The sequence below is a fragment of the Protopterus annectens genome, chromosome 17.part0 (genome assembly GCF_019279795.1).
Source record: "Protopterus annectens isolate FY-2018-M chromosome 17.part0, PAN1.0, whole genome shotgun sequence".
Lineage (NCBI taxonomy): Eukaryota > Metazoa > Chordata > Ceratodontiformes > Protopteridae > Protopterus > Protopterus annectens.
In genome coordinates, this window is record NC_056751.1 from 509,761,328 (window position 1) to 509,783,219 (window position 21,892).

The 21,892-nt window shown below is 40.2% G+C and overlaps 1 protein-coding gene across 1 annotated transcript in view; it reads right to left on the bottom strand.

Moving 5' to 3' along the window:
• The window catches only part of TBC1D17 (TBC1 domain family member 17), a 1,580,308-nt gene that overhangs the window by 593,359 nt on the left and 965,057 nt on the right, over positions 1-21,892 (bottom strand). The window contains exon 10 of the mRNA XM_044059599.1: positions 18,744-18,838. Within this exon, the coding sequence (XP_043915534.1) occupies positions 18,744-18,838 (95 nt within the window). The remainder of the gene's footprint in view (positions 1-18,743; positions 18,839-21,892) is intronic.

Below are 21,892 nucleotides of genomic sequence, written 5' to 3' on the forward strand. Positions count from 1 at the left end.
TTCTAATTCGGGGCTTTTAATTTTTGGCGATCACAAATGCAGCACAATGCTTTATTTCAGCACATTAAAGATAATAAAGGACATTCTTTTTCTTTTTAAGTGGTACAGACAGTGAAAGAGAACCCAAGAGGGGGTGATTTGATTAATTTTACAGAGTCACGTGAGAGTCAATGGATAACAACTTCGGGACTGACAGAAGCCCTACTTTGAACAGGATGATCCTGCTTATACCTATTTTGAAGGGATGGCTATGTAGCAACTTTTTCAGTGTGAGCAGCATTTTTTCAAATAAACACCAAATGAATAAATCAGTGAACCCCGACAATCACCAAACAAGTATGAAAAATGGTTCACAGATAGAATAAGTGTCACGTCCCAACTGTAGTTACTCAACAAATTCACTTTATTCAAAGTTAAGTGCTTTCATCTACGGATCATAGATTTCATCAGGACAAATGCCCGTATCAAATCAGTCATTTAAATACTTTGTCTTCCAATCAAATTCAAAACATCATTAATAGATTGAACCACATGGTTACATATTAAAAGCTAACTTCTAAAATGTGTCTAACTCATGAATTACGCTAAAAAACTTGCATCATAAATATACTACCTTGACAAACACATTGCTTAAAAAATATCTAATTGAAGGAATAAATAATACATGCAATGCTACTACATTATATAATGTATACAATATTTATAAGGCTAAAGATATCAGTACTTCTATATATCTAGTGGAAGAGTATCATAACTAAAGATTATGTATTAAAAATTGATTCTATTAAAATATACATGGTATGTAACATATAAATAAATGATTAATTCTATAAACATTCCGAACACATTATATGAAAACTATACACATCAATATGAAAATTCTGTTTGGTAGATTATACCTGTAATAAGGGTTTAGTGGGGATACATTTCTTTAGTCCTGGGGGGTTGGCTGAATTAAGTAAAATTTGTCACCTAACTTCTTTCCCCCCCAGTTTAGCCTTAATGTTTCCCCCTCTTAAGCTGGGCAAAACTGAATCTAGAAATGCGAACCTGAAGGAATCACAATTACTACTAGATTCCAAATGCCTGTATAAGGCATTATTCTTATCCTTCTTTTTTATACAGTATAAGTGGTCATATATTCGGTTCCTAAGCCTTCTATCAGTTTTTCCCATGTAGAAACTGGGACACTTGGTACATTTCCCTAAATATCTAACATGCTGAGTTTGACAATTCCCCTTCTTAAATCTTATTCTAGTTTTATTAGAGTTTCCCAATGTGATAGTTTTTTCTTCCATAATGGTGTAACATTGGATTACAATGTCCACATATACTAGTACCATCCATTGTATCCTTGGATTTGTTACCTTTGTATGCTGTCCTTGTTTCTATCATTCTTTTTAAGTTAGCTCCAGTCTTGTATACAAAACAAGGTACATCTCCTAGCTTATTGTGTACCCCTTCATCACTACTTAAGATATTCCAGTTGTTATGGATAATGTGTTTTACTTCCACCACAGTTGGATTAAATTCTAATATACAGGCTCGATTATATCCCTTCATTTTATCAGGGTCCTTCTCCTTAACATTGTGATTATAGGTAATAGTGTCACAACCCAAAAGTGGCATGTATTCCTTCCCTAAAGTATATTTATGATGCAAGTTTTTAGCGTAATTCATGAGTTAGACACATTTTAGAAGTTAGCTTTTTAATATGTAACCATGTGGTTCAATCTATTAATGATGTTTTGAATTTGACTGGAAGACAAAGTATTTAAATGACTGATTTGATACGGACATTTGTTCTGATGAAATCTACGATCCGTAGATGAAAGCGCTTAACTTTGAATAAAGTGAACTTGTTGATTAACTACAGTTGGGACGTGACACTTATTCTATCTGTGAACCATTTTTCATACTTGTTTGGTGATTTTTTCAGATACGGCACAGAGAAAATGGGTCAAGTGCATCAGTTATGTCAGAGACCTTATGGCATAAGTACTGGTCATGAAGGCATGCTTTCCCATTTGATCCATAGTCCAAGAATCCTTACTTACCTGGAGGATGAATCAAGTGGCTCTCCTCAGATTGCCATGTCTTGGTGGTTGCCACTGCCATAACTGAGTTTACAAAGGGGGCCTTACTCCAGTGAGGTCTATCTTTAGGATGGCAGAGGATCCTGTCCAGTTCCCAAAGAAAAGGCTCAACAACGTTAGGTTTTGTTGATGACCATTATCAATCATGTAGACTATGGGAAAGACCACTCAAGATGTAGGTAGGGTGGACCATAGAGCCACCTGAAAGTTCTCTTCCTCAGGAGAGGTGGGGTCTACAGACCAGTATCCCTTTTGCCTCAATGACTTCATTATCTTCAATTTGAGGTCTTCAAGAGGGGTTGCAGGGAAGCCTCCCCATCTTTGGGATCTGTGCCTGGTATGGCAGAGAATAGTGGAGCCCTCTTTCACTTTCTTTTTCTTGAAAAGCTCAGAGTGGACATGTTAAGACTAGAAGACGAATCTTTATCAGAGAGTCTGGATTTTTGGAGACTCTTTAGTGCTTAGTCCAGAAGGGATAAGAATGAAAATACATGGGCCCAAACTGGGTGATATTCTTGTAGTGAAGTAAAGCAGAAGATGCCTACCTAACAACTGACAAAATGGAGTTGCTTTGGAACCATTTCCTCCAACCTGGCTGCTAGAGTTAAAGTGCTGGCACTGAAGTCACAAACATCAGTGGCATTTACCCAAACAGGTCAAAGCAGAGATGATAGTGACAAAGCTCAGAATAGATGCCGAGTAGTACAGTGCCAAGAAGGGATTCAGCACTGAAGGCTGAAATGTTTAACACTCTACGTGGCACTGAGGGGATTGGAACTGTTGCCAGAGTCAAGTCACCAACACTGATGATTTCAAGCCTAGTGGTCCTCAGCACCAAAGGAATCATTATCAAAGGCCACTGGAACAAAGTGCGAGTACGGAAGGAATTAGAACCATCAGAGACAACATGGGAGACATGGGAAATGCATTCAGTTTCAACTTTCCTGGTGCCAAATTACATGCCCATGTAATAGCATAAGAAGTGGAAGTAAACGGGTCCCTCTCCAGCCACTCTAAAAACTGAGAGGGAAGAGAGAACACCAGTTCAGTCTGGGCCCTGACTAATGCTCTTCACCATTCTTTCACAAGTGAGATGAACTACTGGGCTCTGTATGGACCTAGTCGACATTACTGACATAGCCAAAGAAGGTCATGGCTTAGTGTACCATGAAGGCTCCTGCTCCACATGTCCAATCTATGACTTATGCAAAAGATGACATGCAGGTACATACGAGACATTTTTTGCCCCAGGAAAACACTAGTTCGAGGCTACCACTCTAGGAAAAGGGTCTCAGACATACAGGGGTAGAGTGGATAGTGTACGTAAAGATCCATCTTGGCTAAAGGAAGACAGAATGCAATAAAAGCATGTGGGAAGTTGGTATGGAGGGAGCATATACTGTAACAATGATCTGTCTGAATATCTACTGTTGTGGTAAGTTCTTTATATAACTCTACTATGTTCTTCAGATAGTGAGGACTACAGAACAGATATGCAGCCAAGCCGGGTATGGAAATAAAGTAAATAAGGCAAACTGGTGGGGAAATTCAGACTGCCAGAAAGTCATAAAAAAGAAAAGGAGGAGAGCAGAAAAAAATGGGAGACATAAAAGACAAACCAGGCGAAGAAGAAATACTGGTTGGTTAACACGGAGGATGAGAGAGCAGGATGGTAAAGAAGGCGGCATCAGAGGCACTCTACCAGCTACCGGAAAGTAACTCAGTAGATGGCACAAAAACTGTCAGGTTGCAAATGAAAAGACAGAAAGATGGAGAAGATGACCATGAGACACCATTTACAAGGGATGCCAGCAACAACCTGCTCACCATTCCATAAGACATCAAAGGCAGATGGAAAGAGTACTTCCAGTAGTTTCTGAATGATGAAGAAAACCCTGCAGAAGTTGTATTGCCTCAGAGCCCATGATGAAACATCACTAAGAAAAACAAAGTCAGGGAAAGCAGCAGGCTCAAATGAGGTCTTGGAAGACATGATCAAGATGTTGGGTGAGTTAGGGAAGCAGCTCCTCAGGGTATACATAGCAGTATGGACAGAAAAGTGCATCCCAGATGACTGAAGAATAAGCACACCTGTGCCAGTGTGCAAGAACAAAAGATACATTTACAACAAACATGGGAAGTATAGAGATATCAAACTCCTTTCACACTGCATGGAAGGTCTGGCTAAGATGACTGATAAAAGAATACACAGTATAGTGGAAAGTAAGATAGGAGATGAGCAGGCTGAATACAGATCAAGAAGGTCAGCATAACGGACCAGATATTTGTAGTGAGATAGAAAGTCAAGATGTGCAGACTATGTACAAGGATCAAATGACACAAGTATGAATAGTGTTTGGACACACACACAGGTTTCCCAGTGGGAGTGGGTGTGTATCAGGTTCAGCTCTCAGCCCACTACTGTTCGGGGTCTATATTAGAACACTGAATGTTCTAAATAGTGAACGCTGACACGAGCACAAATGCAGGACCTCGAAGTGTGTTTTTTTTTATTATCAAAGTACAGTTTAGAAACTTGTGTTTTCGATGTTATAATATAGACCCGCTGTTCATACTGGAAAAATAAAACTACATTAGCTAATAGGTCAGAGGGGACAGATCAACAAAACTGCTATATGCAAATGATTTGGTATTACAAGCAGACTCTGAACAATAGCTTCAGCAAAGAATAGAGGAATGGAATGCAAAACTGAAGGCACACGGGATGAAACAGTACAAATAAGACACTTGTTAGGGCAACTAAGGGAGAAATCAGAAAAGGTTGAGAACTGAGATAGAAGAGAAAAACAGTGGAACATGTTAACTGCATGAAGTATCTGGGAGGGGTAGATGAGGAGAAGGGAAGTTTGAAGAGGTCTAAGTTAAAATCAGAAGGGCTAAAGCCAACTGTCACAGTGTGTCTGGGGTAGTGCATCACAAAAGAATGTCAAAGAAGCTGAAAAGTAAGGTGTACAAAACAGTGGTGTGACCAGTACTACTGTATTATATAGAAACCTGGGCAGTGAAGGCAGAGCATTTGAGGAAAATTTGGGATAGACAGGAAGAAGGCAAGAGGAAACTAGGGCCATCCAGCAAAGAGATGGATGTCTTGTCTGAGAAAGACGTGTGACAGTCAGGCAAGACTGTCAAAGAAGGTAGGAGAGTGGCAGTGAATCGAAAGAGATGGTGACAATAACACAGACACCCCAACCCTGTGAAGAAGACGAGGAAAAAGGAGGTTGAAGATTATGATGACGATGACTATGTTCTTCATTACATCACTACTGTGGTATTGCTGACAACTGGGAAGATTCCTAAAGCGTTTATGCTGACTGGGAGGTCTGAGGTATAGAAAGTACAGTTTTGTATCTACCATAAATGTAGATGTTCGAGTGTTCACACTGCTGTAGTCATCACACTTGGGTTATCTGCCGTCAGGCGGTCCCGCAGTCAGCCCGAGTTCCAAAGTCTTGGTCCGGCGTTGGTTGCTGTCGCTTCTTCCCTGACGTCAGTGCGACAGGGGTATAAGAGGGGCAGCCGACGCCATTTTCTTCAGTTTTTTTTTACCCAGATGTCAGGTGCCCCCAAATAGGAAGGCAATACAGAATCCTAAGTAAATTACATAAGTAGAAAACAATAGCTACAGCTGTAAGCAAATACACCATATAGAAATACATCTTAGAGATTGTAAAAACAGGGAGCTATAGATACAACCCAGGTAAGAAGAGGGGAAGGTGGGGGGGGGGGGGTAGCCTGGACTGCAGCAGTGTGAACACTCGAACATCTACATTTATGGTAGGTACAAAACTGTACTATGTTCATCGTGTTACACTGCTGCAGTCATCACACTTGGGTTGAATCCCAAAGCTAAGGCTGGGTGGTTGGTACTAAACAGGGTTTGGAGAAGCTAGTAGGCCCTGCAAAACTGCAGTGGCAAAGCCAGCTCTGGTTTTTGAGTATAGAGGTAAGTGGTAGTGCTTGGTGAAGGTGTGCACTGAACACCAAGTTGCAGCTTCCAAAATATCCTTGGTTGGTACCCCTCTGAGGAAGGCTGCTGATGTTGCTGTAGCCCTGGTGGAATGAGGCCTAATGTTACCAGGTACAGGTTTCCCATGGTGTGTGTAGCAGAAACGGATACAATGTCCTATCCATTTTGAAATGGTCTGTTTTGATATAGGCTTTCCTTGAGATCCTGCTGCATAGGATACAAAGAGCTGATCAGATTTTCTGAAAACCTTTGTTTTGTCCAAAGAGTGTAGGAGCCTTTCCCCTTTATTCTGTGGGTTTGGATAAAAGGTGGGTAAATGAATGGTTTGGTTTAGAGCCACACTGGATACTACCTTTGGCATAAAGGAAGGGTTATAGTTCGTAAAGAAACTCTGTCTTGATGAAAAATGAAAGGCTCAACTGCCATTAGGGCCTGTAGCTCTGAGACTCTTCGTGCTGAAGTTATTGCTAGCAGCAGGGCAGTTTTCCATGATAAAAATTGTAAATCAGCTGAAAAAGCTGGCTCGAAGGGCGGTAGTGCAAGTTTTCTCAAAACAAAACTGAGGTCCCAAGTTGGTGTTGGTGCTCTTCGAGGCAGTCTTATGTTCTTAGCCCCTCTGAGGTACTGTCTTAATAACGGATGTGAAAAAATAGGAGGATCCGTGTTGTAATGAGCTGAAATAGCTGAAGCGTGGATCTTTATAGATGAAAAGGAAAGGCCTTTGTGCAACATCTCAGTTAAATATTGCAGAATCTGAGGAATATTTGGGACAAGGGGATTTTGGCCTTTAGCCTGGTTCCAGGCGCAGAATCTTTTCCATTTGTCTGAGTAGGTTTTCCTGGTGCTGGGTCTCCTGGCCTCCAGAATGACATCCATAACAGCTGTAGAGGGAAGTGTTGACTGGTTGTTTAGATAATCTGCCATGCAGCCACATTTAAACTCTTGAGCTGGCTGTGTAGAATCTCATTGTTTTGCTGAGTCAGCAGGTGAGGAATTTGAGGTAAAATCCATGGTGGGCCTTCAGCCATGTTCCTTAATATTGGATACCAGTGTTGGCGTGGCCAGTCTGGAGCAATGAGTATCATTTGTGGCCTCTCAAATCTGGCTTTTAGCAGCACCTTTGCCAGAAGAGGCAGTGGAGGAAAGGCATACACTGTTAGTGTTTTCCAACTGAATGAGAGGGCGTCCACTTTCCAAGCTAGTGTGTGTTATGCCCTTGTGCAAAACTTTCGCAGTTGGTAGTTTTGGGGGAGGCAAACAGATCTATGTCTGGGCTCCCCCATTTTTGAGTTATCATTGTGAATACTTGTGGGTCTAGTTTCCACTCGTGAGGATCCATGATATTTCTGCTTAGTTTGTCTGCCAACGTATTTTTCTTTCCTGGCAGGAATTATAGTTGTAGTTGAACTTGGTAGGTCAGTGCTGTGTTCCACAAGGCCATTGCTTGCCTGCATAGGGGGTAGGAATGTGTGCCCCCTTGTTTATGTACCACATCACTGTGGTGTTGTCCATCTTTATTAGAAGTTGTCCTGGATGTAGGAGGTCCTTGAAAGCTGTTAGGGCATTTTGTACAGCTAGCATCTCTTTTTGATTGATGTGGAGATGCATTTGATCTGCAGACCATTTTCCCTGAATACACTGTCCTGCCATGTGTGCTCCCCAGGCGTAATCCGATGCATCTGTTGTCATTGTTTGCCTGGCTGTGGGCAAGGTGAAAGGCCGACCCTTGTTGAGGTGACATGCCTGAGCCCACCATAGAAACTCCTGTTGAAGGCAAGGAATTAGTAGTATTATTGTTTCCAAGCTGTGGCTGTGTTGAGTCCATACGCTTTTCAGGTACCATTGTAATTTCCTCATATGCAGTTTGGCATATGGTATTAGTAGTATGCAAGATGCCATGAATCCCAAGGCCTGCAGAATTTTTCTTGCAGGGAGTTGGGTCTTTGTTGCCATCATTTTGAAGTATTGAGTCAGTTGTCCTTGCTTGTCTGGTGTGAGATAAGCCATCGGGGCCGCTGTATTTAAGCTGGCACCCAGGAATATTATGTCTTGTGATGGCACTAGTTTTGACTTCTTTTCGTTTACTGTGTACCCTAGGAAACTTAGTAGGTTTTTTACAAACGCCAGATGTTTAAAAAGAATGTCCTTGCTGTCTGCTTGAATAAGACACTCGTCCAGGTATGGATATATTTGGATTCCTCTTTGTCTGCAGTTACTGGTGCCAGGCATTTTCTGAAGACCCTGGGCGCAGTAGATAAGCCAAAGGACAGTGCAGAGAATTGGTAGAGTTGTACCTGCTATAAATCGGACGTATCTTCTGCAATTTTGCTGATAGGGACATGCAGGTATGTCTCCTTGAGGTCCAATGTTACTAGCCAAGCCTTCTTGCCCGGCATGGGAAGAAGTTGCTGTAGTGTGAGCATCTTGAATTTGGGTACTTCCAGGTATGTGTTTAGAATTGAAAGGTCCAGAATGGGTCTCCAGGCTTTGTCCTTTCGGGGAACCAGAAACAGTAGAGTAAAATCCTTGTCCTTGCTCCTGTGTAGGAGCCTGTTGAATGGCTCTCATGTCCATGAGTGCTGTAATTTGTCTTTGAGCCTCTGCCCGTTGATTTGATGGCAGGTTTGACATTCCTTTTATCCTTGGTAAAGTGTGAAAGTGGAACCTGTATCCTTGAGTTACAATATTTAGGACCCATTTGTCTTTTGTGATGATGTGCCAATCGTCTGCAAAAAGTGCAAGTTTTCCTCCTAAGGGAGCTGCCAAGAGTGATTTGCTTGGCAGTCTGAGGGGTAAGTCATTGTGATTGTCTTCTGATAGTTTGAGACCTGTCTTCTCCTCCTTTCTGGGTTGTGGCATCCCATTGTCGTGGCTTGTAAGAGCCTTGTGGCTGACCTCTGCCCCTTGGGCATCTCTATCTGCCCCTCTGAGGTCTGTCAGAAGTTGGAAAGGACCAGTTTTTGGTTGGCCAATTTCTGCTGAAACAAAGGGGTTGGACCTGTAAAAAATCCTTGACCGTCTGCAGAGATTTTGCCTTATCCTCCATTTTCTTTAAAACCTCTTCTGCTTTCATACCAAATAAAACATCCTGCTGTAAGGGTGCATCCAATAACTTAGGTTCATAGGTTAGTACTAAGCTAACTGCCCTTGCGAGCCATTTTAAGCCTAGCCAATTATCCCTTGTGAGACTCAAACCCTGCACTTTGTATTTGTAAGGCAAACACCTTAACCATTAGGCCACCCTCCCAACCCTGCTTTAACACGATCAGGTAAAGTTTGTTCTTTTAACCAAGCATGCCTACGAATGACAGACCCTGTTACAGCTGCTCTGCAAGAAGCTTCCAATGAATCAAATCCACATTGCAAAGTATGTTTTCCCACTTGTTCTGCTGCATGCAACAAATCTTGCATTTCCTTGTAAACAGGCTACTCTGTGTGTGTGCTCATTTTTTTGTTTTAATTGAGACATCAAATATTGTTGATATTTCAGCATATGAAACTGGCAATTTAAGGCCCTCATAACTAGAGTAGCTGAGGTATATACTTTCTTTCCCCATCTGTCTAGTGCTCTAGAATCCCTTTCAGATGGTACAGGATTTTTAGCAATAAAGGCCTTAACCCCTTTGGGACCCTGGGAAATGGTTTCTGGGTCAGCAACAGGGCTTTTATATAGGAATTTATGTGAGTCAGGGGCTCTGTAGTATCTGTCTGGTTTGGCTGGTGCAGGAGGTAATGAATCTGGGTTAAGGCTAGATTCTGAATAAACATCATCCACAATGTCTAACACAGGTGGAATAGCAAGGGGTCTGTGCTGGGGTAGTAAGAGGAACTCTCGGAGCCTTTTCTTAGAATCAGAGTAATCCTGGCCTTCCCAGTGGAAATGTTTCCTCATGGTATGTAAATTTTCCCCAAAAGAGTAGTCTTCTGGGGGAGATGCTGAAGGAATAGACTCTTCAGCATCAGAGTCTTTATAAGGGGGAAAAGAGTACTCCTGTTCCTCAGAAGAATCTGAGGTAATGGAAACCTGGTCAGAGGAAGCGTAGTCCTCCTCCTGTCTAGGCCTTTTGTCAGGTGGGGGATGGGAACCCCTGATTAGGGTAATTAAGTCTTTGGCCATCTTAAGCATCTGTTTCTTAGGCATGGGGCCTTGCACTGGAGACTGCTGTACAGGCTTCCTTACTTTTAATGGAGTTTTCAGTTTTGCAAAGGATTTAATAGTAAGTGTAGTGGGTCTGAAGACACCTTCAGCAACTGACGGCTTTTCAACTGCACCGGAATCCCCATCAGCCATGGAGTCGGAAGGGCCTAAAGATAAAGGCTCTGGAGGCCCTGCAATCTCCGCTTGGGAGTCGGATGCAGGCTGGGGTTCTAAATCAGCGGTCGTCAGGGGCTGCGTAGGCGCTTTATGCATCCCGGTCGTCAGTTGCTCCGACAGCATGGTATAATTAAATTTTCTACTAAAATAATGTCGGGCGAAATCAAACTGACGTTTAATAGTTTGTTTGTTAAACCTAGCACAAAACCGACAACCTGTGACGTCGTGGTCTGGGCCTAGGCAAGGGATACAATAAGAATGAAAATCCTTATGAGGTATTTGCTTCCCACAAGAAATGCAATTATTAACATTTTCTGACATCGGACTGAGGCAAGAAAAAGTTCCCCAACGGGGTACTTAGCTTTATTGAAGACTTTGGTCTGAAATTCGATTTGAAAATCTCAGGAGTCGTCCGACCGACACTTGCGCACTGCTTCTGCTTCGGGCACCGCGCAGCAAGAAAGACTGAAGAAAATGGCGTTGGCTGCCTCTTTTATACCCCTGTCGCACTGACGTCAGGGAAGAAGCGACAGCAACCGATGCCGGACCAAGACTTTGGAACTTGGGCCGACTGCGGGACCGCCTGATGGCAGATAACCCAAGTGTGATGACTGCAGCAGTGTAACATGAACATCTGGGGTTCAGTATCTCTTAAACAATAAATCTGCCAAAACCAGCTCTAGCCCTACAAAAAGCATAAATTTTATAACGTTTAGTGAAAATGTGACAAATGAACAAGTTGCTGATTCCACAACAGATCTTGAGTCCATACTCCTGAATAAATAGCAGAAGAGGAAACAGCTCTAGTACAGTGAGAAGTCCCACAGAAAAAAAAGCAAAAAGAAATGCCAAGAGAAATCATTCTGAAAATGGTCTGTTTAGAAACTGGGAGACTCTTTTTCCATAAAAGGAAACAAACAACTGGCCAGATTTTCTGATGGACTTTTGTCCTAATAGAACCCTAATTATCCATGGACATCTATATCTTTTCTGGGTGTTATGAAAATAAATAGGCTAATTGAAAGACATTTCAGTGATCACCTTGGGTATAAATGATGGGGTTAGTCCACAGGGTTACTATGTCTTTATGAAAAATCAAGAAGGGTGGGGAACACGTAACAGCTTGTAACTTAACACCCTTTTACAGAAGTTAGTGTCACTAACAGGCCTGTCCGTTGGGTACAAAACTTTAAAGATGCAGAATAGATTGGTTCAATAGGAGGAAATTAGTTTTTTCCAAGAAAAAGCCTGGAATAAAATCTCTTTCCTTTTTGGTAAGCAGGAACTGATTCTATGAAACCTTGATGGAATAAATATTAAAAAAATGGAAGAATCAGGGGATGTTGGCTTGTGGATATCTGAAGTACATCAGAAGGAACCACATGTGAATTCCAGGCAAGTTTGTACCTGTTCTGAATGATTGTCAGTACCTAGGTGATTTGTGTTACCATTCTCTCAAGGTGAAGGCACTGAGAAAGTCATCTAGTAAGGATGATAAGAGGGATGACGGAGCTGTGGTAAAGTGAACAGGAGGGAAGAAAGTAGTCATACATTGGAGTTTTCATCATCAGAAGATCCTCTGGATCCTTTAAAGGATATCTTATATTCATGTTCTCACTCTTTTTTTGAGAATTTCATTACTATTAGCAGAATCTCCTTTCTCCATTCCTGTGTTAGCTTAGTTCTTAAAATACATTCTGCAACTTTATAAATACAATTTTCTGTATGATTATTGCTATTCTTCCTTAAGGATCTGCATCCAAAATCCCAGTCTCTCCTTGTTTCTTCAGCTTCCCCTTGTTTTATCAGCATCACTTTCAACTTTGAATTATAGGTTTCTGCTTGTGCTACGTGGAGGAACCTTAACTTAGCTCTGAACTAGCCCTACAAATTGGGTAATCCCAAACTGCTATGTTCTGTTGGAGGAATCAGCTTATCTCACTTGATTCTTGCCATCCTCCCCTCCCAGATAAAATCATTCAGCTCTTTATTAACTGCTATCCACAACTTCTCCTCTGATTGATAACAATATGCCTGATTTGTGTATAAAACTAAAGGGACTAAAAACATTTTTATCTGCTTGTATCTTGCTATTCATATCAATATAACAGAGGTTCCAATTAATCAGTTTTTGTATGGTCTTTTGTATAATCTCTTCCCATATATCCTTAGCTGTCACAGCAGAATCCTTTTTAATCCATACTCATGAGTACTTCATTTTATCATGTCCCCACATAAATATGGATACTTTTCAACCAATTTGTGTGTGGGTACATAACTTAAAGTTATTGCCTTTGTTTTACTTTTACTAATTTTGTATTCTGAAAAGATCTGAAACTGCCCCCAAAATGTTCCACAACACTGAAATGTCCTTTTCTGGTTTTATCAGGTATAAAATATCATCATCTGCAAAGAGAGACAGTTTTTACTGATTACTATAATCATTTTATCCTTGAATTTCTGAGACCCTTATTTTCTTTGCCAATGGCTCTAAATATAATGCAAATAACAAAAGGGAAAGAGGACACACCTGCATGGTTCCTTCAACTCAAACAGAAATTATCAGAGAGGCACCCACACACTTTAATTTTCACCTCCGATCCCTCATACATCCTCCTAATTAACCTTATAATTTTATCATGAAATGCAAATGCTTCCATTGCCCTGCTCATAAACTCTCAGCTCAGTCTGTCACATGCTTTTTCTGCATCAACACCCACCAACAACAATGGTATTTTCTTACATTCTGCTTCCTCTGGCTCATCAATGTTCTGTTAATGTTGTGAAATGTTTGCCTCCCCTCTACAATACCACACTGATCCATATCTATTAATTTTGGCATCACCTTTGCCATTCTTTTAGCCATTATAGACAACCACTTTATAATCATGGTTGAGGATTGAAATGGGCCTTTATGAAGCTGATTGTGATGGGACTTTACCCTCTTTAGGTATTATAGGTTGGTACTAGGCTATTGACCCTAGGGCCTATACAAGCCTAGCCATAACAATTCCCTGGCTATTTCTTCCCACACTATTTACTTCCCTGGACCCCTGTCTAGCAGGGTGACTGACGTGATCCCCGGGGTGAATTTCCTCTCTCCCATCCAATCATCAAGGTTCCTTTTGAAGAGGGCCAAAGAGGCGCTAGGCTTGACATGTATGGGCCATCTATTCTAGAGTCTGGGGAGTCTCTGGGTCAGGAACCTATCCCTCCAGCATGTTTTGTTTATTGTGATGACAAGGTTTAGATCCCTGGAGCATGTGGCTCTGAGGGATTGAGATTTCTTTAAGTGTAGCATGTCCAACAGCTCTGGGTTTGACATGGCCTTGTATGTTAAGCAGAGATCGCCTCTGAGTAGACTATATGCGACAGAGTACAGCTGGAGTTTTTTAATGCGATCAACGTAGGGCATCTGCTTTAGGTCTGTGATTCTTTTAGTGAGGTTATTTCTGTGGCCTTTCCAGTTGTTGCAGACATCTTGAGAGGTACATAACAAACGGGGCAGTGTATTCTATAATGGGTCTAATGAGGGATGAGTACAGAGGGACCTCCTTTTTTCTGGATGCAAAGCCCTTAGTGATTAGGTGTGCCACATAGAAGGATTTCCTGACTGTTGTGGCAACGTGTTTATAGAAGGTGAGACCACTGTCCACCTGTGTCCCCAAGTCTCATCACACTTTCGGTGGTTAGTGTACTGCCACCTATATGGTAATTCACAGGTAGATGTTTTTTTCCCCAAAGGGGATAACTATACATTTCTTGGCATTGAGCTTGAGCCCATGGCTCTGGCACCAAGCATCTGTTTCTGTAAGGTCCTTTTGTAGAGTACCCACATCATTTGGGGATTCAATAAAGGCTCCCAGTTTGCAGTCATATTGTGGTATTACAGCCACCACCACTTTCTTCCAGGATGTTGGTACTTCTCCACCTCTTAAAATACTGTCAACACCTTTCAAATCTTTTATCAATTTTTTCCTCCTAGCTTCCAAACTTTCACAGGAACACCATCTATTCCTGGTGACTTTCCTGTGGATTGGTTATGCATTGCCATTTTTTTCTCATCTCCTCCTATCCTGTTAGTATTTGAGCCACATATACCTCTATCCTTGGAATAATTAATTCTTCCCTAAACATTTCCATTTGTACCTTTTCTTGATTTCAATATTTCTCTGCTTTATACAGACTTTCATAAAATTTCAAAAATATTCTAGTACCTCTACAGAATCTCTTATCTTCCTTGTTATAGGATCCCTATGCTTGGCGAAAACCCTTTCTATTTTCTGCTGCCTGAGTCGTTAGGTTAAAAGTATTTGGGCACTAGAATTATTATCTAAAGACAACTGCTTAACAGCAATCTTTCTAAACTCATGCATATTACCAAGGTAATCCCTTATTTTCTGTTTAGCATTCTGCAATTGCTCCTCTTGTTCTGTGAGACTTCCCCTATTCTGCAATACTTTAACATGTATCAGTCCCTCTAAATAAGTCTTGTTTTCTTAACCACATCTCACTTTCTTTTACTTCCATCCTATTTTTAATCTCCATTTTAATTTTATCCCACTTCCTAGCTATATTTTCAGAAGAAATTTCTGTCTTCTCTAATAACTCACAAATAATTACTACTACCTATTCTTTAAATTCCTCTCTTTTCAACAGATAGGTGGAAAGGCGCCAGTATCTCATTTTTATTTCATTATCCTGCATTTTTATTCTAGTTATTTACACATGATCCGCAATAGTTATCGGATAAGTATCAAAACTTTCAATTAAATGCATGTGCTCTTGTGAAATTAGTCTAGCCCAGTTTCCTCTATCTTAGGGAATAACATGTAAATTCACACCAAACTCTTACTATTGAATTCACATCTTCCAAGCCAAATATTTTCATAAATTTCTTCAAAAATCTACACTTCTGTTAGATTTTCCCTTCTGGGCCCCCCAAACACATAGTTACTGCTGCAGATAAAATTCCAGGCCCCACCTATAAGCAATATTCCTGCTGAAAGCTGCTTCTCCCAGAATTTTCTTAAGCTGCATTAAAGCAGTTTTAGTTGGAATATAAATACACGCCAGTGTAATTCTCCTCCCTTGCAAGCAGCACCTTAGTACTACAAAATCTACCATTATCTTTTTTTATCCTTTTCCATCACCTATGTAGCTCTACTTACAATTAATATAAATACTCCTCTTTTCCTTTGTTCCAGGTACTCCGCTAAATAACTATCCTGAAAACCTTTATCAGATTCACATGTTCAGTTCTTTCCAAATGCGTCTCCTGTAGCACAGCTATTTGCACTCTATATTTTTAATATAGTTCACTACTCTTTCTTTTTTGTATATATCTGTGAGACCATTTACATTTAAAGACAATATAGAAAACGTCACTATTTTAAAAAAGTTATTCCCACCTTTTATGTGTAAAGGCATTTTTGTTAAGTAACTAGTTCCAGCGTTTGTGTTACATGCATATCTCTCTTCCTTTTCTAAGGAGTGGAAGGAGGAGGACAGAAAAACTGAGGATGCTTCATTGACACAAAGGTTTAAAAAGGCCTTGGTAAATGTTATACCACAGCTGCTTACAAGGACTAACTGGGTTGTCTTCTGTTTCCTCTTTTTGGTAGTATCTACAGAAATGAAGCAAGGAGGGACAGACTCCTGACATGCCCAATTAACTCATTCCCTTCAGTATAGCTCTTTTGAGTGTGTACTTTTAACTTCCAGTGGGTGTGGCTTGAACCTTTTAATGAAGTTATCACCTTCAAATATCCATACCTCTGGAATCGTAAGTGTTATTAGGAAACTGTAAATGGCAAACTATTTGGTAAAAAATTATCTTTACATTAGAGGCATTCATTCAGTTTGATGCTTTAAACTGGATTTTATAAGCCAAAATAAAGGCAGTGAATATTCATTTTGTAATGCTGTACAAACAGCTTATGATATCTCAGAAATCATTTAAGCAAGACATATACTGTCAGAAGGATTTTCTTCATACAGCTGTGAGCTTTCATATGAGGCTAAGCAGTTCTGTCTGCATTACCTGAATGCTGAGATATTTAGAGAAATATGAAAATTCTTACAATATAAACAGTATACAAATAATATTCGATATCTCTTTAGCTGCATTAGCAGAGGGAAGATATCAATACAATTGTGTTTTCCATCAGCTATGCTTTAAAATGAAATCCTGTGATACCTTGTACATAGCATAGTTTTGGAATTATTAATGCAAATATGAACGAGCAATATTTGACCCCTAAAGGTGTCAGTAAGAGGTAACTGCAGAAACGCCTGCAAGTGTATTTGGTTGTAATGAGCCAACTCTTTAAGCCTTTTATTCTAATAGTAAATGCTTAGTGAAGCTAAATAACTTCTAATAGTTTTAGGGAGAAAGGATTTACAGACAGAACACTCCCTAAAATAATGTTCAGACAAAATAAGCAGGTGGCATGACAATACTTACACAAGATCTGCTGACCATAGTTACATTTCCATATCTCAGATGACATGAAACTGAACAATTTTTTTTGTCAAAAGTTAAAGGAAAATAGGGAGCGTCTCCAGTGAGGATACTTACCAATGAAGCTAAATAACTTCTAATAGTTCCAGGGAGAAAGGATTTACAGACAGAACACTCCCTAAAATAATGTTCAGACAAAATAAGCAGGTGGCATGACAATCCTTACACAAGATCTGCTGACCATAGTTACATTTCCATATCTCAGATGACATGAAACTGAACAATTTTTTTTTGTCAAAAGTTAAAGGAAAATAGGGAGCATCTCCAGTGAGGATACTTACCAACCAAGAAGAATAAAAACTGTTAAAGGCCATATAGCTGACAGATCACATTAGGCATGGACAGCGCATTGGTGCAGCGATAGCGTTGGCACCTCAAAGCAAGAGGTTTTCTGGCTTGATTCTTGGCTGGAGTGCCTTCTGTGTGGAGTGTGCATGTCCTCCCTGCATTCATGTAGGTTTTCTCCGGGTAGATTTCCTCCCACATTACAAAGACGTATCTGGAGTGTTTCCCCCTGGGCCCCATCTGAAAATTGGCTTTGTTCCAAGTCGGATTTTCCCAGTAAACAAATGTTAAAATTAAAAAAGGCGATGTAGTCTTTTTTTTTTTTTTTTTTTTTTTTTTATGGACTGGTGGCAAAAAAGTTCTGAGACTTTTCTCTCCTGTAAGTCCCTCATGTACCTGCACACTGTCTTAAAAAAATGTTGTAGGTCGGATGCACAGTGACACAGAGAGAGAAGAGTGGACAGATACAAGATATCTTAGGCAGGATACTTCCCAACAGTGATCCAATGAAGGAAATGTGGGATTTTCAGATGGGAGACCACAGCAGGAAAGTCTTGTACTGTAGGCTTTACAATACAAGGGAGAGATGGATCCTTCCTGGTATTTTGGGAGAAAGAGGTCTTATCTGCATCCTTTTGTCCAACTTTATCCAATTTATTTTTGCTTTCTCCTCTTCTTTTTTTGTCCTCAGAGTGCAGGACACCCTTAATTATGTATTTGTTTTAATACTCTTGCAGAAAATGGGAACCAAAGTTCACATAAAAGTCACAATTAAAGTTTAAACAATATACCCCCTACAGGGACATGACTCGCAGATAGTGTGTATACTGGGGGTGGGAGTGAAATCTTGTGGCAACAGCTATATTTCTTAAGCCCTGTAGCCTTGCCCATGTCTTACTGAAAATCTGTCTCACAAGAAGCATTACCATGTGAAGAAAGAACACTGCAACAAAAAAACAACATAAAAATATAATTCTACAACCCACAAAAATGCAAACAGCACTATAAAGAAAGAAAATCTACAAAAGAAGTAAATACAATGGGATTCACTCTAAAAGCCTGAATGCTACAAATAACTCACAAATAGGAACAGATCAGACCTAACTAAAGAAAGATGATCTGATGTGGTATTGAATGGACAAACTACTTTGACTAAAAACATTAATAAAACTAACTAAAATGAACTGGAACTTTCTAAAAAAAAAAGCCAGTAGAAATGAAAACAGGTACTTATCTCTCAGAATTAAGGATTTTTTTGAAGAAGTGCTCGAGCAATGTAAGATCTACCTGATGATGTTATTGGAAACTAAGATACATTGAAGCCAGGGAAGCAAAGTGCACGTAAGAGTGAGGGGGAAGCGCTCAAACTTTGGAAGTCTTAAAGATGCTAGATCAGTACTGTCTGTGGCAACCAGTCCTTCAGTTGAAGTGGACAAACTTGTTCATATTATATTACTAATGCTGCCACACACACACACACTAAGCCAACATTCAACATTGTTGCAAACTATTAACCTTAACCCGAATGGTACTTACCAATAAGACTGCGATACCCTCGAAGAAGTGAATTTCTCTTTTCTTGTTCTTCACTCACAGACTTCCACTGCAGCTTCATACGAAAGTATTCATCTCTGCCAAACACACAAGGAAAAAAATTACAAAATGTCAGCAATATTTAACTTAAACAGTTAAGAGTTTCAGAGTAAGGATGTGCATCTCTCTGCATCTTTTCTCTCTTTTTGTAAAATTTTATATTTCATCACATAATGCAGTACCATTATGTTGCAATGCGTCTCATGCACACAAACTTATTTACAAAACCAAAAAGCTGATGCACTTCAGTGATGCATGACTAAAAATAAAAACATTGCAAATCAGACTATGTTGAAACTTCACGTCCAAAGTTAAAAAAGTGAGCCTCTTAGCACAGTAAAACCCAAGATCATTTTCAGAATGAGTTCTGCCAGACCAAATTAATTAAACCCATTCTATTACATCAGGCACAACAGAAAATTAAGCAAGAGGTGCATAAAGGGCTCTCTGTCAAGGGTAAAAGAGCAGCAGCATTCCATAAAGCCTTAGATTGGAAGACCTTCAACAGACTGTTCCCTCTTGCAGTAGCTTAACTGACTTGTGCTGTCATGCAGTAGGAGAGCCTGGTAATGTTTTCCACACCAGGGATCCATGCACTTCTCAGTCAACCCTATATAAGCAACCATATAAAAGGTGGTCCATCCATTTTTCATCAAGAAATGCATCTGTTAAGACAGGGACACACAAATTAGCAATATACAATAAGGCTAAAGCTACATTCAAACTGGATCCATACTAATACAGGAGAAAGAAAGGAGTAGAAGGACGGAGCACACTTTGTTGTAAACGCAAATTCTTCTTGGAGAGCAACTGTAGTGTTATCTACTTCATGTAAATGTAGTGTCTTATGCCATGACTACAAATGCAATTCCACTGCTTTGACAAATAGAACTACTATTCTATACCCAATATACAGTTGCTCATTGTAGAAGAACCATGGCAAGGGCACCACTTCAGATGTTTTTCCCCTTCAATATTACATACATCTGAGGTCATAACTGGATAAAAATACCATGATTTAATATCTGCAGGCACCAAATCCCTGTGCAACTCTTCATATAGGCAGAAAAAGCAAAACATGACGTATCTCAGAACAAACCCTTTTAAACACAGTTCTAAAGTCTAAGCATACACACTTTCAGAATGAAACATTTAACTTCATGGGCTAATAGTATTAATCACTGGCTTGTGTCCTGGTGACTGACCAGCTTCATCACAAGTGAAAAGGAAGAGATTTCAGAGGCAGCAGTGAGAAGCCTTTCAGCTAGCAATTACAACAAGGTGCTCAGCCATCAGGATGTCACAGGATAGTGCTAACTTACCTCTACACTGCCAGACCGCTATTCTGGCTCTGGAGCAGCAAAACAAAGTTTGCAACCAAATATTTTAGGAATTTTGCAAAGCTGGTTGACTTTTAAATTTGACATCACTTTTTTAATAAAAAGGAAAGACGGACAGCTGCAACAGACCATTGTGAAATAAATTTCATTACAGCCGCATGACCTCCAGGCGTTTCTGCAGTTAACTCCTACTGTGCCTCGAGGTGTCAAAAATTGCTTGCTCATATTTGCATTAATAATTCCAAAACTATGCTACATACAAGGTAACTGAATATTTTATCTTAAAGCATACATGATGGCAAACTCACTTATATTGATATTTGACCTCTGTCAATGTGTACTTGTTAGAACTGTAAGGTGATAATTTAATTTTTTTAAAGGCTCAAGCCATGCCCACTGGGAGTTAAAGGTACACACTCAAAAGAGCTATAATGGAGGGAACGAGATAAATGAAAGTTATGTACTGACCTTAACAATATATCCTCTTCACCCAAGTCCATCCAAGTATGACAGATGGGTTACAGAGTTGCCAATCCAAACCAAAAGCTAATGATCTAGTGACAAACTTCCACAAAACTCTCCCCACTTCCCTATAAGCCTTCCCTTTCAACTCAAATTTAGTGCCTACAGACTATATTCATTAGGAAAGCAGCAATGATATACAGTGAACAACAAAAGTATGACAATTTGGATGAGGGATGGAGGGAGGTATGTCATATCGGTCAGACTTGGATGAAAAAGAAACCATTGCTATAAATACACAAAGTTCGTATCCTATGTCATCAGTCTGTTTGATCTGACAGTTGAGACAGAATCCCAAGCTATCTGAGCCCTTGGGTAGAATCATAGGTTCATACTGATATCCTGTTTGGAATAGCCTCAACCTAAAAAGTCGTTCCACAGTTCCTGAAAAGCTTGCTGTAAACCTTCATCACTATTGTGGTGAATGTGTGGTCCCTGGCAGTGTTCAACAAACTGATCGTTTATGCCACTTGCTAAAAACAGATGGTGACTGTTTTTTAGCAATTCCGAACTGGAAAAAGGAACCCGAGTGCCTATTTCATAATGCAGAGATCATTTGGGACACACATCTGTCTCTCCATCACTTTCTGTTTACATAACAAGTGAAGATAAGATCCCTGGATCTAGTGTTTCTGGTGCTGTTTGTTTTGTGCATGTTAAACAGATCTATCAGGGCTGGCTCTGACAAAGCCCTGTAAGTCAGGCAAAGATTTCCTCTCAGCAGCCTTTTGGAATCTGAATACAGAGAAAGAGCCTTTAGGCAATCAGTGTAGGATGGGGTATTTGTGCCCTGAATTCTCCTGGTAAGAAACCTTTGTAGGCGTTCCAATTACTGTAAGTGCCTGTTTAGACACATGCCAAAGGGGGGGTTGTATTCAATGAATAGGTCTGATAATGGCCAAATAGAGTACTACTATAACTTCCTTGGACCTGGATGACATACCCTTACCTGTAAGTTGGGTAAAATAGAAAGATTTTCTTATTATCTTAGCTACAGGTTAGTCAAAAGCCAAATTGCTGTCAACATATGCTCCCAGATCCCTTACTACTGGGTCGACTCCTGGGGGTGTTTTATCAACAGAGTAATTAACTGGGTTAACAGTTTAAAAAATGGCATCACAAGGCACTTTTTGCCATTTAACTTTAGGCCATGGGTTTGGCACCAGTCATTTGTCTGTGTTAAACCCACTTGCAGGATGTGTGTGTCTTGAGAGGGACCTACAACAGCTT